At 43.6% G+C, this 16,822-nt stretch overlaps 1 protein-coding gene and 1 non-coding gene across 5 annotated transcripts in view; one reads left to right on the top strand and one right to left on the bottom strand.

The window, feature by feature from the left end:
* Positions 1-16,822, top strand: part of TATDN2 (TatD DNase domain containing 2) — a 28,318-nt gene extending 11,496 nt beyond the window's left edge. For 2 of the 4 annotated variants that reach the window (XM_045529729.1, XM_045529728.1), the window contains exons 4-8: positions 7,339-8,220; positions 12,277-12,428; positions 13,891-14,074; positions 14,498-14,673; positions 14,833-16,822. In XM_045529729.1, the coding sequence (XP_045385685.1) occupies positions 7,339-8,220; positions 12,277-12,428; positions 13,891-14,074; positions 14,498-14,638 (1,359 nt within the window). In that variant the 3' untranslated portion in view covers positions 14,639-14,673; positions 14,833-16,822. Of the gene's footprint in view, positions 1-7,338; positions 8,221-12,276; positions 12,429-13,890; positions 14,075-14,275; positions 14,374-14,497; positions 14,674-14,832 lie in introns of those variants that run through there. The other 2 variants (XR_006729772.1, XM_045529730.1) reach the window with 2 other exon arrangements.
* Positions 2,103-2,239, bottom strand: LOC123623695. The gene has a single exon (XR_006729983.1). It is a non-coding gene; the product is annotated as a small nucleolar RNA SNORA61 (small nucleolar RNA).

Genomic DNA, 16,822 nt, shown 5'->3' with positions numbered 1-16,822 from the left:
GCTGGTTTTGGAATCCCAGATTGGAAACTGTTTTTCTTTGGGATTTTTTTTTTTTTTTGAGACTGTCTCACTCTGTTGCCTGGGCTAGAGTGCCATGGCATCAGCCTAGATCACAGCTACCTCAAACTCCTAGGCTCAAGCAATCCTCCTGCCTCAGCCTCCGGAATAGCTGGGACTATAGGCACATGCCAGCCACCACGCCCAGCTAATTTTCTGTTTTTTGTAGAGATGGGATCTTGTTCAGGCTGGTCTCAAACTCCTGACTTCAAGTGATCCACCCACCTCAGTCTCCAAAAGTATTAGGATTACAGGTTTGAGCCCCTGCACCCAGCCTGCTGTCTGTTTTTTAGATTGGGGTTTCAGGAAAGAGTAAATATAAGATGAATTTGTTCAATCTGTTCTTTTACCCAGAACAGTTCTGGGAAATTTTCTTGATGATTTCTTTGATAATTTCTTCCTTATTTCCTTCTTCTTTTTGTGGAATGCCTATTAATTTTGTGCATGATCTCCTGGATGGATATTCTAATTTTCTTTTTTCTCCAGTATATCTTTTGTTTTTAATTTTCTGCAAGTTTTCTTCAACTTCATCTTCTTCAACTTCATCTTCTAACATTTGTATTTAATTTTTTTTATGTCTGCTAACGTTTGTAATTTCCAAAAGTTTTCTTGTTTTTTAAATGTCTTTTTTTTTTTCTTTTTTTGAGACAGGGTCTTGTTTTGTTGCCCTGGCTATCGTCCAGTGGCATCATCATAGCTCACAGCAACCTCAAACTCCTGGGCTCAAGTGATCCTCCTGCCTCCTGCCTCAGCCTCCTGAGTAGCTGGAACTGCAAGAGTTGGTCACCACACCTAGATAATTTTTGTATTTTTTTGTAGAGGTGGGGTCTCACTGTGTTGCCCAGGCTGGTCTCAAACTCGTGACCTTAAGTGATCCTCCTGCTTTAGCCTCCAAAAGTGCTGGTATTACAGGCATGAGCTGCTGTGCCTGGGCTCAATTTTTTTTTTAATAGTCTTCTGTTCTTGTTTCATGGTTCTGGTTTCTTGATTTTGCTCTTTAAGGATATTAATAACAGTTTGGGTTTTTTTCCCCTGTTTTGTTTTCTTGTGTTCTTTGTTTCTTTAGGATTCCCTTTTTGTTTCTTTTCATTTCTGCTTTCTTTATGAATTATTAAGGTGACTGGTGTATGATGATGATACATACTTTCTTTCCACTTCAACAAACTTAATTTCTAAGAGCACTGTTTTGGTTTTTTGAGTGTTCTGTTCTTAGAACTTCCTGTTTTGAGGTTTTTATATCTCTCTCTCTGAGAATATTAATTACATAGGTTTGTTGTGAAGTTTTCTTCTTTACTACTATATGACTATTCCTCTGTGTTTCTTTTTTCCCCCTAAATATTGGTAGAACGCTCCTCAGTATCATGGCTATCCATTCATTTAAAACAATTTTTTTTCACACTTTATTAAGCATCAGAATATCCATTCATATTTAAAGATGAAGCACTAACAGCTGTTTGAAAGTTCTGTGTGTGTGATGGGCTTATCAATCGGTAGCCTTCAGTACAGAGTGATGACTTCAGGTAATTTTGTGAGGCCCCTGAATAGATCCGTGGCCCGATCCTCAGGGGCTGCTGTTTCCCCTGGGAGAAATCCTGTGCCTTGCTAGGAGGCACACACCTGGCTGGGAGTGTTCTCAGAGTCAGGCTGAGGGGGTGCCTGGGTTCCCAGTGTCCAGTGTGTGATGGTACCTTACCCTTGACTATGTTTCCGTTGTCCCTGATTATTCTATAGTTTCCTTGTTTAACTTTTCCAAGCATGAACCCTCATCTCATGCTGGGTAAGGAATGGGCAGCCCGTCTGCACAGGGTGGGAACACAGATCTAGGGATCTTCTTTTTTTTTTTTTATTCTAACAAAAACGGGCACCCTCAATCAAGAGTCAGGAAAGCGGATAGATCCCTCTCTGAATACAGTAAAATTGGTCAGCATTCACTGCATGACTCCCAGAGCTTCACATACATTTCCTCTTTACCCTTGTTTCCTCTCCCCTGTAAATCTCCATGGGAGATTTACAGGGGAGAGGAAACAAGTTCAAAGAGAATTCAAGCTTGTTGGAAACTAGTCCACACGCCATATGCCAGACTACAATACTGCGAGGCCAGCTCCTTCAGTATTACTTTTCCTCCTATTACAACCACCAAGACCAGTGTTCAGATCTGATGGGAAAGGGAACCCTGGAGGTTTGGGGATCTTATTGTCACAGACTTAGAACTGATTCTCCTGTTTTTATTTCAGCTTTACCTTCATTTTGAGAGTTCTGGCACCTCCAAGTCCTGAGTCTTTCTGGGGTCCTGTGGTCTGTTTCTGGGTTTTTGTCACTGTAGGCTTAGGTTTTGGCCATCTGTGATCTGCTTAGCGAATAATCATTCATCTATCTGTTTCTAGCACCTAATTTTTTCCCCCTTCTGGGTAAACCCTGAATAGCATCCAATTTTTATTTAATTTGCTTTGCTATTTATTTTATATGCTTTCTTCTAGCAGGTTTATGCCTTTTCAAATCTATTTCTTGTAATTTTAGAAGAGTTTTTGGGTGGGAAGGACAAAAGCCATACCTGCTATATATATATAATTGGAAATCCCCACATAAAGTAGGTTTTGTAACCTAATTTTCCCACTAAATATTTAGAGGGTGGGTTTTCTGTCTAATATAGATCATCTTGTTTGGCTGCCCCGAATTCTGTAGTATGGGTGAACTTTTCAAAGTTATACCCGAACTAATGTTTGTAAGACGAAACATTTAGGTTGTCTGTGTTATGTATCTGTTTGGAGGCAGCATAGTATGGTAGGTAAGCACAGGAATTTTGGGATCAAACCATTTGGGTTCAAATCCTGGCCCTGCCACCTGAATGTGATCTTGAGAAAGTCACTTCACCTCTTTGAAGCCCTAGTTTCTTCCTGTGTATAAGAAGGGATATCAAATGTTATCATAGTTAAAAAACTAATAATATAGGGGTTAGCAAACATTTTCTGTAAAGGACCAGATAGTAAATATTTTGGATTCTGTGGGCTATATAACCTCTGTTGCAGCTATTCAACTCTGAATGAAAGAGCCATAGACAATATATAAGTGGATGGGCCTGTGTTCTAGTAAAACTTTGTTTACACCAGCAGGTGGGGCATTGGATTTGGCTTATGGACCACAGTATGCCGAACCCTGAATTAATACATGAAAACACTTTCTCAGTTCCTAGAATGTAGTAGGCTATCAATCAGTGTAATGTTAAATTTTACTATATGGGCTGGAACCTAAGGCAATCTTGAAGATAGGCAGTCTCCCATTTTTTCAAAAAGAAAATCCAAAAACCTTTAATTGGCCAACTTGGCTATATATAAACCTTTCAAGGATTTAGATGACATAAGTTAGGTATTTCTAGGTAGATGTGCATTTTTGCAATTACTTTTCCCCGCCTCACTCTGCCATTTTCCTATCCAGTCAGTGCTTAAATTTGTTTCATGATTGTTTTAGTTTGTTTGAAACAAGATTCAAATAAGTACCATATGTGGCAATTTCTAAATGTGTCAAGTCTTAGTCTCTGTAGATTTCTCCCAGCATCCCCTGTGGCCAAGATGTTGTAATTTATCTGTTGTAAGAAATGGGGTCATTTGTCTTGTATAGTTTCCTGCAGCTGAGAGTTTGCTGATGAGATATAGCACTTTTGAATCTGTGTGATGTTGCTGGAAATTTTATTCCAAGTTGCACATATCATATTCAGGCAGTCTCTTGCCATTTTTCCTGGAGTGTTTTTAGGATTGCCACAATGTGATCATCTCCAGTTATTTTTAGGTTACTTTTTGAGTAAATGTATTCCCATGGTTTAGAAATAGAAGGTATTTAGTGGAAAGTAGCTTTCTAAGTGCCCTTTTCCTCCACCTGGATAACCGCTATTAGAAGTTTCTTGAGTATTTTTTCAGTGTATCTTTAACCATATTGTTTTTTTGTTTGTTTGTTTGAGACAGAGTCTTGCTCTGTTGCCAGGCTAGAGTGCTGTGGCGTCAGCCTAGCTCACAGCAACCTCAAACTCCTGGGCTCAAGCGATCCTACTGCCTCAGCCTCCCGAGTAGCTGGGACTACAGGCATGCGCCACCATGCCCGGCTAATTTTTCTATATATATTTGTAGCTGTCCGTATAATTTCTTTCTATTTTTAGTAGAGACGCGGTCTTGTTCTTGCTCAGGCTGGTCTCGAACTCCTGAGCTCAAGGGATCCTCCCGCCTCGGCCTCCCAGAGTGCTAGGATTACATTGGCTGGGCGCGGTGGCTTATGCCTGTAATCCTAGCACTCTGGGAGGCCGAGGCGGGAGGATCGCTGGAGCTCAGGAGTTCGAGGCCAGCCTGAGCAAGAGCGAGACCCTGTCTCAATTAAAAATAGAAAGAAATTATCTGGCCAACTAAAAATATATATAGAAAAAGTGAGCCAGGCATGGTGGCGCTGCCTGTAGTCCCAGCTACCCAGGAGGCTGAGGCAGGAGGATTGCTTGAGCCCAGGAGTTTGAGGTTGCTGTGAGCTAGGCTGACGCCATAGCACTCTAGCCCCAGCAACAGAGCGAGACTCTGTCTCAAAAAAAAAAAAAAAAAAAAAAAGAGTGCTAGGATTACAGGCGTGAGCCACCGCGCCCGGCCTCATACTGTTTTTTAACAGTGATCTTAAACAAAAAAAGTGATTCTTAAAAGGTTTGTTAAAAATAACATCTAGAATTTATAACTGTGAGGTCATGTCCCCAGGAATAATAATTAAATCTGTTACATTTCTTTGCTTCCCTCTTCCCTTTTTTATTTTTTATTATTTATTTTTGAGGCAGAGTCTCACTCTGTTGTGCGGAAAAGTACCATGGCATCACCCTAGCTCACAGCAACCTCAAACTCCTGGGCTCCAGCGATTCTCCTGCCTCAGCCTTTGGGTAGCTGGGACTACAGTTGTGTACTACCATGCCTGGCTAATTTTTTCTATTTTTAGTAGAGATGGGGTCTTGCTTGTGCTCAGGCTGGTCTCGAACTCCTTACCTCAAATGATCCTCCCGCCTCGGCCTCCCAGAATGCTAAGATTACAGGCATGAGCCACCGCATCTGGCCTGTCTTACCTTTTTCAAAAAAAACGGGTTTAGGGAACCTCTGTAAGCATCCAAAATTAGCTTGGTTGAGGTCTATTTGGGGTTGTCTTCTTCAAACAAGTGTATACCTTTTAATATAATAGCCTTTATAAGGATTTGAATATAAAGTGATACCTTTTCTAAGAGATCAGTTTTGGGGAGAAAAACCTCACCTTATATTTGGCTTTTTTTTTTTTTTTTTGAGACAGGGTCTTACTCTGTCACCTGGGCTAGAGTGCAGTGTCATCATCAATAGCTCGCAGCAACCTCAAACTCCTGAGTTCAAGTGATTCTCCCAGCTCAGGCTCCCAAGTAGCTGGAACTACAGGCGCACACCACCATGCCTGGCTAATTTTTTAAATCTTTTGTAGAGACAGCATCTCACTATGTTGCCCAGGCTGGTATCGAACTCCTGTCCTCAAGCAATCCTGCCTCAGCCTCCCAAAATGCTAGAATTACAGGCGTGAGCCACCATGCCCGGCCCTTCACAGATAATTTTTAAAAAACCTTTTATGGAAAATTTCAGACATATTCAAAGTAAACAGAATAGTATAATGGATCCCCACATACCCATCACCCAGCTTTAAGAGTTCATATTAAATTTTAAATGTGCTGTAAATTTAAGTTATTTTGCATTTTAGAAAAGATTCTTATTTGGATATTTTTGCTATTCAAGAAAGCAGTAGCAGCAAGATTATCTAAGGCAGGAAAATATGAAGCAGGAAATTTATAATTCATTTAAATTTTTGTTACCAATATTTGTTTCCTTTTGGAGTATAGACACATATATAGAATTAGTATAGACAACAGTAAAAAAGTGTTGTCCTAGTTTAATCAATTCATAATGCTTCTTCACAGTGAATTTTTTGTTTCATTATGTGAATTATATTAAGAACTTTGTAAGGCCTCTGGCTTACAAGGAGAAATGATGGCACTTAAGTTTTTTTTTAGCATGAGTTGATACCTGTGGGCTTCCCATATTTCTCAAACCTGAGCTACATCAAAATGACTTGGAGAATTAAATACCGATTCCTTGGCCCCATTCTGGACCTACTGAATCACAATATCTCAGGGTAGAGTAGGCCTTAAAAATTTGTTTTTAAAACACCCCAGTTGGTGATGTTGTGAAGCTAAGCTCAGGAACCATTATATCATTTATTTCTACAAATTAATTCTGCAACTGTGAGCATTTACTACATGCCAGGTACTGGCCTAGGTGTTTGGGAGACATCAGTGGAAAAAAAAAAATTCCTGACCTTGTGGAACTTACATTCTAGTAGGGCTAAATTGATTAATGCAAGGTATGGTTGTTCCGGTTACTATTGCTAGCCATTGGCTTAAAATGAGTTTTATTTTGCTCCCAATTTTGCAGATCAGGAATTCAGAAAGGTCTAGACATGGCAGGTCTTGCTTGAGGGGAGTCTCTCATGTAGTTCCTTTCAGATATTGGCAAGGCCCGCAATCATGTGAAAGCCTGCTCGGCTAGACATCCAAGATGCTGGTTGTCGGCTAGGATGTCAGCCGGGTTATAAACTGGCATACCTATGGGTGGTCTGACTTCTTATGTGGTACTTGGCTTCTCCTGGAGCGAGCAATTTGAGAGAACCAGGTGGAAGCTGCTGGTTCTGACCAAGCCTTGGAAGTTACACAGCTTTACTTCTGGTGCATTCTCTTGGTTACACTTGAGTCTCTGGGTTGGCCCAGATTCAAGGGGAGGGGTCATAGACCCCACTTCTCATTGGGGAGTAGCGTAGGGGCCACAAAAATAATTTGGGCACACATTTTAAAACTACCACAACTGTTATGGTTTTGCATTTTGAATATATCAGATACGTTGTTAGAGATGAGAAGCTGGGCTCTGCCTCCAAACTCCCCAGTACGGAATATGTTCTAGAGAGCGTTTTTCTCAAGAGGGGTCATTAAGAAAGGGAGTGCAGGTATAGCGTCCCCTTTAGGAGTGGCATTATGAGACCATGGTCACAGGTTTATTCCTTGAACCTGATATGACTATTCACAGCTGTAACTTGGCTGAGTTCTGAAAATTGTGAGGAAACCAGGTAACAAGGTGAGCTAATGAGCCAATGCAAAGCCTTCCCTGTGGCCAGAAACACCAGAGCTTATGTTCTGCTGCTGACTGAGTACGGGAGGTAGTGTTCATGTAGGAAGCCTAACCCATTGTTACTTCTGTTCTACAGCACAAAGATAGGGAGGTGGTGATAGAGCGCCTCTCTTCAGGAAGTGACTGGTCTGACGTGGATGAGGTCTCCACAGTCAGATTCTCTCAGGAGGAGCCTGTCTCACTGAAACTCCCAGCAGCTCCAGAGCCGCCACCTTTCACCACGGACTATGTCATGTACCCGCCTCACTTGTACAGTAGTCCTTGGTGTGACTACGCCAGCTATTGGACCAGCAACCCCAAGCCTTCAGCCTACCCCTCCATGGGCAGCAGCAGCAGCACAGCCCCGGCTGGGAGGAGCAGCCAGAGTCTCCTGAGTGATTATTCCCCCAACTCTACAGTGAGCTCCCACAACACCTCCAGAGACTTGGAGGCCACAGAGGAAGGCAGATCCCAGAACTCCAGGTCATTTAGTTTCTCCAGAGGCTCAGAAGAAGAAGAGTTGAAGGAGAAAAGAACATTCCAAGAGGAGACGCCACTGCGTCCTTGTGGAGGGCACACATCTAGCTCCCTTCCTCGGAGCCACCGGGAGCCAAGCCTGGAGGAGGGCTTCATTGATACCCATTGTCACTTGGACATGCTCTATTCCAAGTTGTCTTTCAAAGGGACTTTTACCAAGTTCAGAAAAATTTATAGCAGCTCCTTCCCTAAGGAATTTCAGGGCTGCATCTCTGACTTCTGTGATCCTCGGACGCTGACGGATTGCCTGTGGGAAGAGCTGTTGAAAGAAGATCTGGTTTGGGGGGCCTTTGGCTGTCACCCTCATTTTGCACGTTACTACAACGAAAGTCAAGAAAGAAATCTTCTGCAAGCCTTAAGGCACCCCAAGGCTGTGGCATTTGGGGAAATGGGCTTGGATTACTCTTACAAGTGTACCACGCCTGTCCCAGAACAGCACAAGGTAATGAGGCTCTCTTTAGTCTGCTTAGAGTTTTAATTTTTCTTTTAGTTATTGAAACCTAACAATAAGGGTTTCTCTATTTTTGGATCTGAAGAAATTAGAATCCCAGGACAGGCGCTGTGGCTCACGCCTGTAATCCCAGCACTTTGGGAGGCCAAGGTGGGAAGATCTCTCGAGGCCAGGAGTTCGAGGCTGTAGTGAGCTATATTTGTGCCATTGCACTCCAGCCTGGGTAACAGGGCGAGACGCTGTCTACTTAAAAAAAAAAAAAAAGAGTTTAGAATCTCTAAAAATTTACTTGCTCCCATCCAGACCATCTAGATGTCATTTTTCAAATGCTTCACAAGCTATTTTTAATTTTTCAGTTTTATTATGTAAGAGAGGGGAGAGTTACTTTGTGGCTGCTTATGGTTAAAGGTAGCGGTGTCAAGATATTTGTTTTCTTTCCTTCTTGGGAAGGAATAAACTTTGGATTTCGGTTTCATTTTTTTAAAGTTAAAAATATGTTCATTGCAAAACATTTGGAAAATATAAAAGTGTATAAAAAAGGCAATTTCCCATTCAACCTGAGATCAGACTATTACAGTCTTAACATATTTCCTCATAGTATTTTTTGAGCATGGCATTTTGGCAAGGGAAAAGTTGTAGCATTTCAATGGAAGTTTCTGAAGGAGCAGGACAAGGAGAAAGACCCTCCCACTCCACCTCTTCCCTGGTTCTGAGGTTGACTTTGTTGTTGGAAAATGTACTTCCTTCCTGGACTGGCATGGAGGCCTGAGAGGTCTGAGTCTGCATGTCCAACAGCCTCCAGGCGCTGGGCAGCAGGCACGTGGACTCCACCCTGTGCAGAATTTGGCACACCAGCTTTCATTTTGGCACTGTCTCAAATCTGGCTTGAGGCAGCAATTTATTGGCCAGAGGTGAATGGTAAACTAGCTAAATCTGAACACAGGAAAAAGTAATTTTTAGGAAAGTGGGACAAATATTTAATATTGTGCTTTCCCATCTGGTTTCTGTCGTGCAGGTCAGATTTGGTAGGGAAAGAGGAAGAAAGAGTTCAGAAGTGTATACTCAGAGGGATGTTATGTTTAATTGTATAGCTGATGTTTCCTGAATGACTACTTGGCGCCAGGAAATGTGCTACGTATTTCACAGTAACGTTTTCCTTTGTTAAGTTGTCAGTTTCAGGTAGATCTGTGTATAAAGGACCATGGGGCATGCTGCACAATAAACTGAACTTGAAGCGATAGCATGGGTGATAAATACAGTATCATTTGGCTTGATGAGATGACTCAAAAGTGGAAAATAGAGGAAATAAATTGCTGGCTGGGCTGGGGGGCAAAGCTGCATGTACAGGAAAGGAAAAGACTAGAAATATTTCTGTAAACATTAGGGACTCCTAGGCTGGATTGGAGCAAGTGGATGCTATGTTCTTGATGTATTAATAAATGTAAAATTCAGCACCCAGATGAAATGAATAGTGGTAACTACAACTGTGCTAGTTGGATGTCTGTGCTGAGTTGCATTTGCCCAAATGCAGACTGCTGAATGTTTTGGGAAGGAAAGAAGAAAAGCCTATTGGAGGACTATCTGGCCAGGTCACTAGAGTACCAGAACTGGCTCGTTACAGGAGAGAACTTGCTTTTTGTGCCTAATATTTTCTGGAAAGATTGGAAAATAGAGAAAAGCAAAAGAATTGAAAAAAAACTTGTAGTTACTCTGCTACTCAGAGCAAACCCTTGTTAACTTTTCCCTTGTTTATCTCTGTGTTTGCAAATTAACTGTTTAACTCTTGAGAGTTAGAGCCTGAATAGTTCTTATGTAAGTTGCACACATAGCCAATATGATTATCAGAATCCCTTGGCATCTGGGATGGATGCCAGAGAGAATAGACTGTCCTTCCCCACCCAGGCTGCATCTGTCTCTATTTGTGTTTGACTGAAATTAATTATTGAGGTAATAAATATGCAAGGGACACCTGGGGCCACCCCCAGGAGAGACTGACTAACTCTGGAATCCCTGGAAGTAATGGATCATATGGGAACCCAGGCTTATGAAGAGGAAGAGAGTAATTATGTTGGGTCAGTAATTTACCTGCACTCATTCACTGTTCTTTTTCAGCTGGGTCCTCGGAAGGACAAATGCTGTAGATATGTAGATAGCTCCAGTCCAGCCACAAGTTCCTGCATTCTAATGAGTTGTTCTTCCATCTTAACATTTTTGAAATTTGGATGTATTTTACAAAACATTAAAAACTTCATGTTATTGTCCCTTGGAAGATTGCAAGACACCATTAATGAGTGGCTTGTCTTATAAGCACCTATCATAGAATCAAAGAAGTGTGTGGTATGTATGTGCTGTAACAAAGATAATTAGGAAATTTTTTTAAAGGTTTGGAATGTTTTTTCCATTTGTGAAATTTTTCCGTTACATTAAAATTTGAAAAATATTTTTTAACAGCTGTGTAATAGTCCACCCTAAGGCTATCATAGTTTGCTTAACTACTCTATGGAGTACATTTTTAGAGGCAGGAATTAAAAGATGGAATTGGGATCTCTTGAGACCCCCTGCCTCTGTAGGGGCCAAAGGACAGATGAGCACTTAGCAGATGCATCTGGGAGAGGCCTGTCTGCCTATAGATATTGGAACTAGCCAGTCTTTAAAGCTCTTGCCAAGCATTCTGTAATTTTGGTGTCTCTGGTCATTGTCCTTTAGTTGAAAACACAGGTTAAACAAAAATTACATCAGAATTGGTATTGGCTTAGTGCTGTTATTTTGAGAAGAGGCAGTACAAGCGTTAGATTTGTGTCAGTCTCAAGTGAATATCACCTGACTCAAATTACCAGAAGCCTCTTATTATTTGATGCTAAAAATGCAAACATGAATTACATTCCATGATTGAAAAAACTACTCATGGCAACATTGAGATGAGGTAATTTGGTTATAGAGACTTAATACTTTTGTTCTTTGGTCTAAACCTGGTCTGATAGAGGAAAGAAGGGATTCTAGCCCTACTTTTTTTCATTTAAATTATTTATTTATTTATTTTTTGAGACAGAGTCTCACTCTGTTGCCTGGGCTAGAGCTCACAGCAACCTCACACTCTTGGGTTCAAGCGATCCTACTGCCTCAGCCTCCTGAGTAGCTGGGACTACAGGCATGCGCCACATGCCTGGCTAATTTTTTCTATGTATATTTTTAGTTGTCCAGTTAATTTCTTTCTGTATTTTTAGTAGAGATGGGGTCTCACTCTTCCTCAGGCTGGTCTCGAACACCTGACTTCAAGTGATCCTCCCTCCTCGGCTTCTCAGAGTGCTAGGATTACAGGCGTGAGCCACCGTGCCTGGCCTAAATTATTAATAATATGTATATTTTATTAATGAAAATTTAGCAGTGGCTAGAGTTAAAAAGAATGAAGTATATCTGTAGGTATTGACTGACTATCTGATTTTGATTTAGTAAAGAAACCAAGTTGTGAAAAATATAGTATTTATTCTTTCAACAAATATTTGGAAGATATTTGAAAGATGCCTTCTGAGAGCCAGTCATTATGCTAGAGCTACACAGACAGACACACCCACCCCCCCACACACAGAGCTCTGTGTAGGGAAAGGTCTGGAAGCTAATACCTCTTGGGAGTGGAGGTGGGGACAGTGAGGTGAAGGACATTAACTCTGTCCTTGATGTTCTAGAGCCCTGTCCTGCCCCCTGAAATAAGCATGGCACAGTGGTTACGCCTGGGTTCAAATTTGAATCTGGGCGCTACAGCTTACAAGCTGTAAGTTCCTTGGCCTCACTGCTTGAGGCGCTGACATCAGTGGTACCCACCTGAGGGTGGCTGTGAGGATTACAGTTTATAATATACCTGTAGTGCTGTGAGCACTACCTGGCTTCATAGTAAGTGCCCAGTGAGCATTAGCCATTATTATTACATTATTTAGCTTAAAAATAAAGAATTAGAGACAGTGGGGATGCCCACTGGACTGGGTGTCCCAGAGGTAATGGATTTCTAAAGTGCCACTAACGTGCAGGTGTTGTCGCTGTGTCTTCTCCTAGGTATTTGAGAGACAACTACAGCTGGCTGTGTCTCTAAAGAAGCCCTTGGTGATCCACTGCCGAGAAGCTGATGAAGATCTGCTAGACATCATGAAAAAATTTGTGCCCTCTGACTACAAGATCCATAGGTTAGAAGACTGGAACTTCAGCAGGCAAATGAAAGAAACTTCTGTCTAGGGCATTAGTTGGAAAAATGAAAACTTACGAGAGAAATGATAATCTGTCTTTATATCCTATCTTTTCTAAAGAATTAAGTATTAGGTTGAACTATATGAAATTTCTGATGCTTGACCATTGCTTACAAAATGGTAGTTCCCTATGGTTCAAGCTGAAGCCCTAAATCACCAGGGAGCAGGAAGGGCCTCTCGTGCCCCGCTTCCTGGGTGGTGGGCTGACATGGAGTCTCTGTTCTCAGAAATGAGGATTGTAGTTCCTGGGAGTGACTATGGGGTCTGGTGGTTTAGCACACAGAGAACCTTTGAGGGTACTTGAAAAGACATTTTCTTTCTTTTTTTGAATTTGAAAGCTCCTTTTCCCCAGTTATTAATATCATTAAAGTCCAGGATGTGTTTTATCTGAGTGGCATCTAGGGGTTAAGTTCAGTTTGGTATCTCTCTGTGAACTCCTACCACATGTATGTACTAGGCATTGGCTTTTCTCTGGGGACACCTGGAGGAACTGCCAGGAGACAGATGGGTTGGCTGGTGGCTTCCGTGCACACGGAGCGTGGGACTGAGGTGGGCCCAAGTGCTTAGGGAGCCAGAGCAAGGGCTGCTCAGCTCAGCCCGATGAAGGGTCAGGAGGCGATGCCTGAGCTGGCTCCTTAGAGGTGGGTGAGAGAAGGTTAGCGGAGAAACAAGGAGTCCTGAACCCAGCTAGGTCTTGTCAGATGGGGGTGGGGGTGGGAGAGATGGGGGACGGGGCCGTCAGGCCTTTTGGGTGAAGCCTCCAACCCCTGGCTGTGGAGTGCACACACCAACAAGGCAGTCCCTCGGCTCTTCTGGATTGGCTGGCTTCTCATTGCTTCATTTTGGGCTGCCTTTAAAGGAAATTTAATGGTGGCAGGTAGACCAGGGCTGAGATGACCCAACATGGTATGGCTGGAGGAAGCCCTGAATTTCCAGTTGGTTAACAATATATATTACACCAAGAACATGAACAGGTTTCAAATTAAGAGAATAAAATTCGCCAGTAGTCCCACTCCCTAGTATTTTCATTTTTTATTTCCTTTCATTTCATTTGATTACATCACCGTAAGTTTTACACGCTGTAGTTGTACTCTCAGAGGGGCTACAGTTTTTCATCCTGCTTCTCTTCATGTTATAAGCGCACCCTACCCCTGTACTGTTGCTGTGTGCTCTTTGTGGTGGTCGTTCCAAGTGACCGTAGTATTCTGCAACGTGAGGGAGGGTTGCCGAGCGTCGCTCACCCAGCATCACCTCGGCTCTTACTGTGTTGGAGCCAGCTTTTGACTTTGTTTACGGTGGAGCTGTCCCTTGGGGGCAGTCTCTCTCTATCGGGGAATTCTTTAAAAGGGGTCCTAGATCTAGAGGAGCTTGGAGTTGCTGCAGAGGGGACTGTGAGCGAGCCCTGACCTGGAGTTCTCTCCCCTAGGCATTGCTTCACCGGCAGCTATCCGGTCATTGAGCCCCTGTTGAAGTACTTTCCCAACATGTCTGTGGGCTTCACGGCGGTCCTGACATACTCCTCTGCCTGGGAGGCCCGGGAAGCTCTGAAACAGATCCCGCTGGACAGAATCATTGTGGAAACTGATGCTCCCTACTTCCTTCCTCGCCAGGTAGGGGTGTCTTGAGGCTGAGTTGAGGCCTGGAGGGGAGAGGGTGGGGAGGCGGGTGGTCACCCTTACAAGGTTGGCAGGGCCAGAGCCCCAGTGACTTCCAGGTCCCACCCTGGGCTATGTAGTTATCTCCTCATTGTTGCTCTGCAGAACCAAAAGTCTAGGGGGCTGAGAAGCTGAAGGGTAACCACTCTCTTCCAGGCAGTGCAAAGCCCTACCCTGTAGAGGGTAGTCCAAGGAAGCGTGGGACCCTGCTCACCCAGAGCCCCCCATGACTAGGACTCTCCCTGCACCTGCAGGTAAAGGGGTCTCTACAGGGCAGCCCCAAAGAGGTCCTTGCTGGGGAAGGGACAGGGAGGGAGTTCTATATTATGGCTGTGCACAGGAGACACAGTGATGTTATGAATGCTTGATGTCTTCCAGGTTCCCAAAAGCCTTTGCCAGTATGCCCACCCAGGCCTGGCCTTGCATACAGTTCGAGAGATTGCCAGGGTCAAAGACCAGCCGCTCTCCCGCACCTTGGCCACCTTGCGTGAGAATACCAGTCGCCTCTACAATCTTTAGACAGAAAGGACACAATCAGGAGTCTCCTGGAAAAGGTCATAAAATTCACATTATATGTTTTTAAGAAATCAGGACAAATTTTTTGTTGCATTTTCTTAATGTAAAGCATGTAAACCTAGGGTGAGCGTGAAGCTTGATTTGTCTTGAGTGAACTTGGTTTGGAACCTTCTTCCTTTTCTCTTCAAACCCTCCAGGGTGACCAGCGGCCTGACATAACACAGGCTGGGTTTGCACTCTGCCTGTGCCCCAGGTCAAGGATATGTTTGGCGAGCCCGTGGAACAGAGAAAACCAGGACAGGATGTTTCCTCGAAACCTCGTCATAAGGCTTCAGCTTCTGGCTGGTGGATGGGGTGGGTGGAGTGGATGTGGGATGAGGGTGTCACTGCCCCAAATAGCATCAGGGTTTTGCCACCCAGCCAAAATACTCCAGGGTAGGCAGTGAAGAAGAAGAGTTTGCCAGTCCAAGTCTTGTTCTCTGCAGCCTGTATTTTTGAGTAGTCTGTGAATAAAGTCGCCCTCCTCCTCAGCTAAGCACATGTGGGTGTGTAACTCAGTTCCTGGTTCTCAGTTCTAAAAATGAACTCCCGAGTGGGAAATCTCTTGGGAAATTCACCGGACACCTGTCTCAGACAGAGGTTTATTTTCTTGCAACCAGTGAAAGTGAAGTCATTCTCCTCCTTTCCTGGGTAACTCTTCAATTTGGCTGTCACTGTTCCGGTGTCAACTCCAGCATCAGCACAGGCGGAAGGACTTCGGCTACTGGTCTCATTGGTCCTGCTGCCATCAGTGTGGAGGTGTGCAGAGGGGCACTCGTCCATGGAAGTCCTGGCTGATGGAGATCCAGGACAGCCGGGGGGACTCGGGGAAGAGGACCCTGAAGGAGGTACTCCCTGCTTACTTATGCCCCCAGGACGCTTTTTGGGTGTGTTAAATGGATAAAGGCTCAGTTTACAGCAGAAGCTACCTGCTAGTGTGGTGTCAGGGGTCCCAGCCTCCCTTTTTGCCCTCTTTTCTCGAACACTTGACCAAAAATAATCCTTTTGTTTCACTCCATGTCTCAGCCCATGTGTGTCCCACCCAGGTTGAGAGGTCATCAGTTTCAATCTCCAAATCTCTGCTTGGGCAGCTCAGCCATGGTATATCGCCTGTGCAGAACAAGCAGGCCTGGTGTCTATAAATATGTCAGTCCAGTCCCTCTCTTCCCTCTCCCAGGTGTCTCCCTTGCCTTTCCTCTTCTGTGTCCTGTCTTTCTCTGTGTTTTACAAGTGAGAGACTCTCCTTTGACTTTTGAGCAACTATGTCATCCCACGTTCTAAGCTCTGCTCTGCTCCGCTCCCTGCAGGTGCCTTGTAAAGGTATACCCATTACAGGCCCTAGAGATTATAATGGCTGAGGGTTAAGTGTGAGGAGACTCTACACTTTGTTTATAAAGGATCCTTCACCCTCATCTCCTGCAGTGAGACAAATAGGCCACCTGGAGTCCCTTGTCTGTTTCTTGGAGACTTAAATTGTAAAATCCATCACTTATGGTGGATTCCTCTAGGTATTTTTGGAAGCACATTTGAGCCTTCTAAGCTAAAATAGAATGGATTTAATGTTTCATATCTGGTATTTCCATCTTGCCCTGGTACACAAGTAACTGGCCTGGGAAATAGGCCTTGGTTCACTGTCCATCTTCCATGGATCAGCTGTGCTGTTGTGTTGCCTGTGCCTCAAATTTGCCCATGTGGGGAATCAGGGGGACCTTGGTCTCCTACTTGGAAGATTTGGGGGGCTGCTAAGTATATCAAAGTGCTTTATTGTCACCCACATGAACTGCACCGTAGCCATCTCCTCTACAGCGAGCCCTTTAAGTCAATACAGCCTCCACGTGAAACCAACTAGCCCTGCATTAGAGGATGAAAGACTAGATGGAGGTCTCCGAGCCTATGCAGTCCACCTGCCAAGGAAAAGCACAAGGTGCTATCTACTTTTCTCTCTAGGATATAGGATTATCATTTATGTGCTGTTACCCAGTGAAACCTTACCTGTGTGGGCGTGAAAGCTGGTTGGCATTGTTTTTGATTCAGTTTTTTTGGATGGCTGACTTGATTGTTTTTGCTGTGCTGCTGGAATGCCTCTGTATAATTTTCCCCTGTTTGGCCATCTTTTTCTGTAAATAAAGTGATGAATTCTCTAGCCAA

Source organism: Lemur catta, chromosome 18 (genome assembly GCF_020740605.2).
Source record: "Lemur catta isolate mLemCat1 chromosome 18, mLemCat1.pri, whole genome shotgun sequence".
Taxonomy (NCBI): Eukaryota; Metazoa; Chordata; class Mammalia; order Primates; family Lemuridae; genus Lemur; species Lemur catta.
This window is presented reverse-complemented; position numbering and strand designations above follow the sequence as displayed.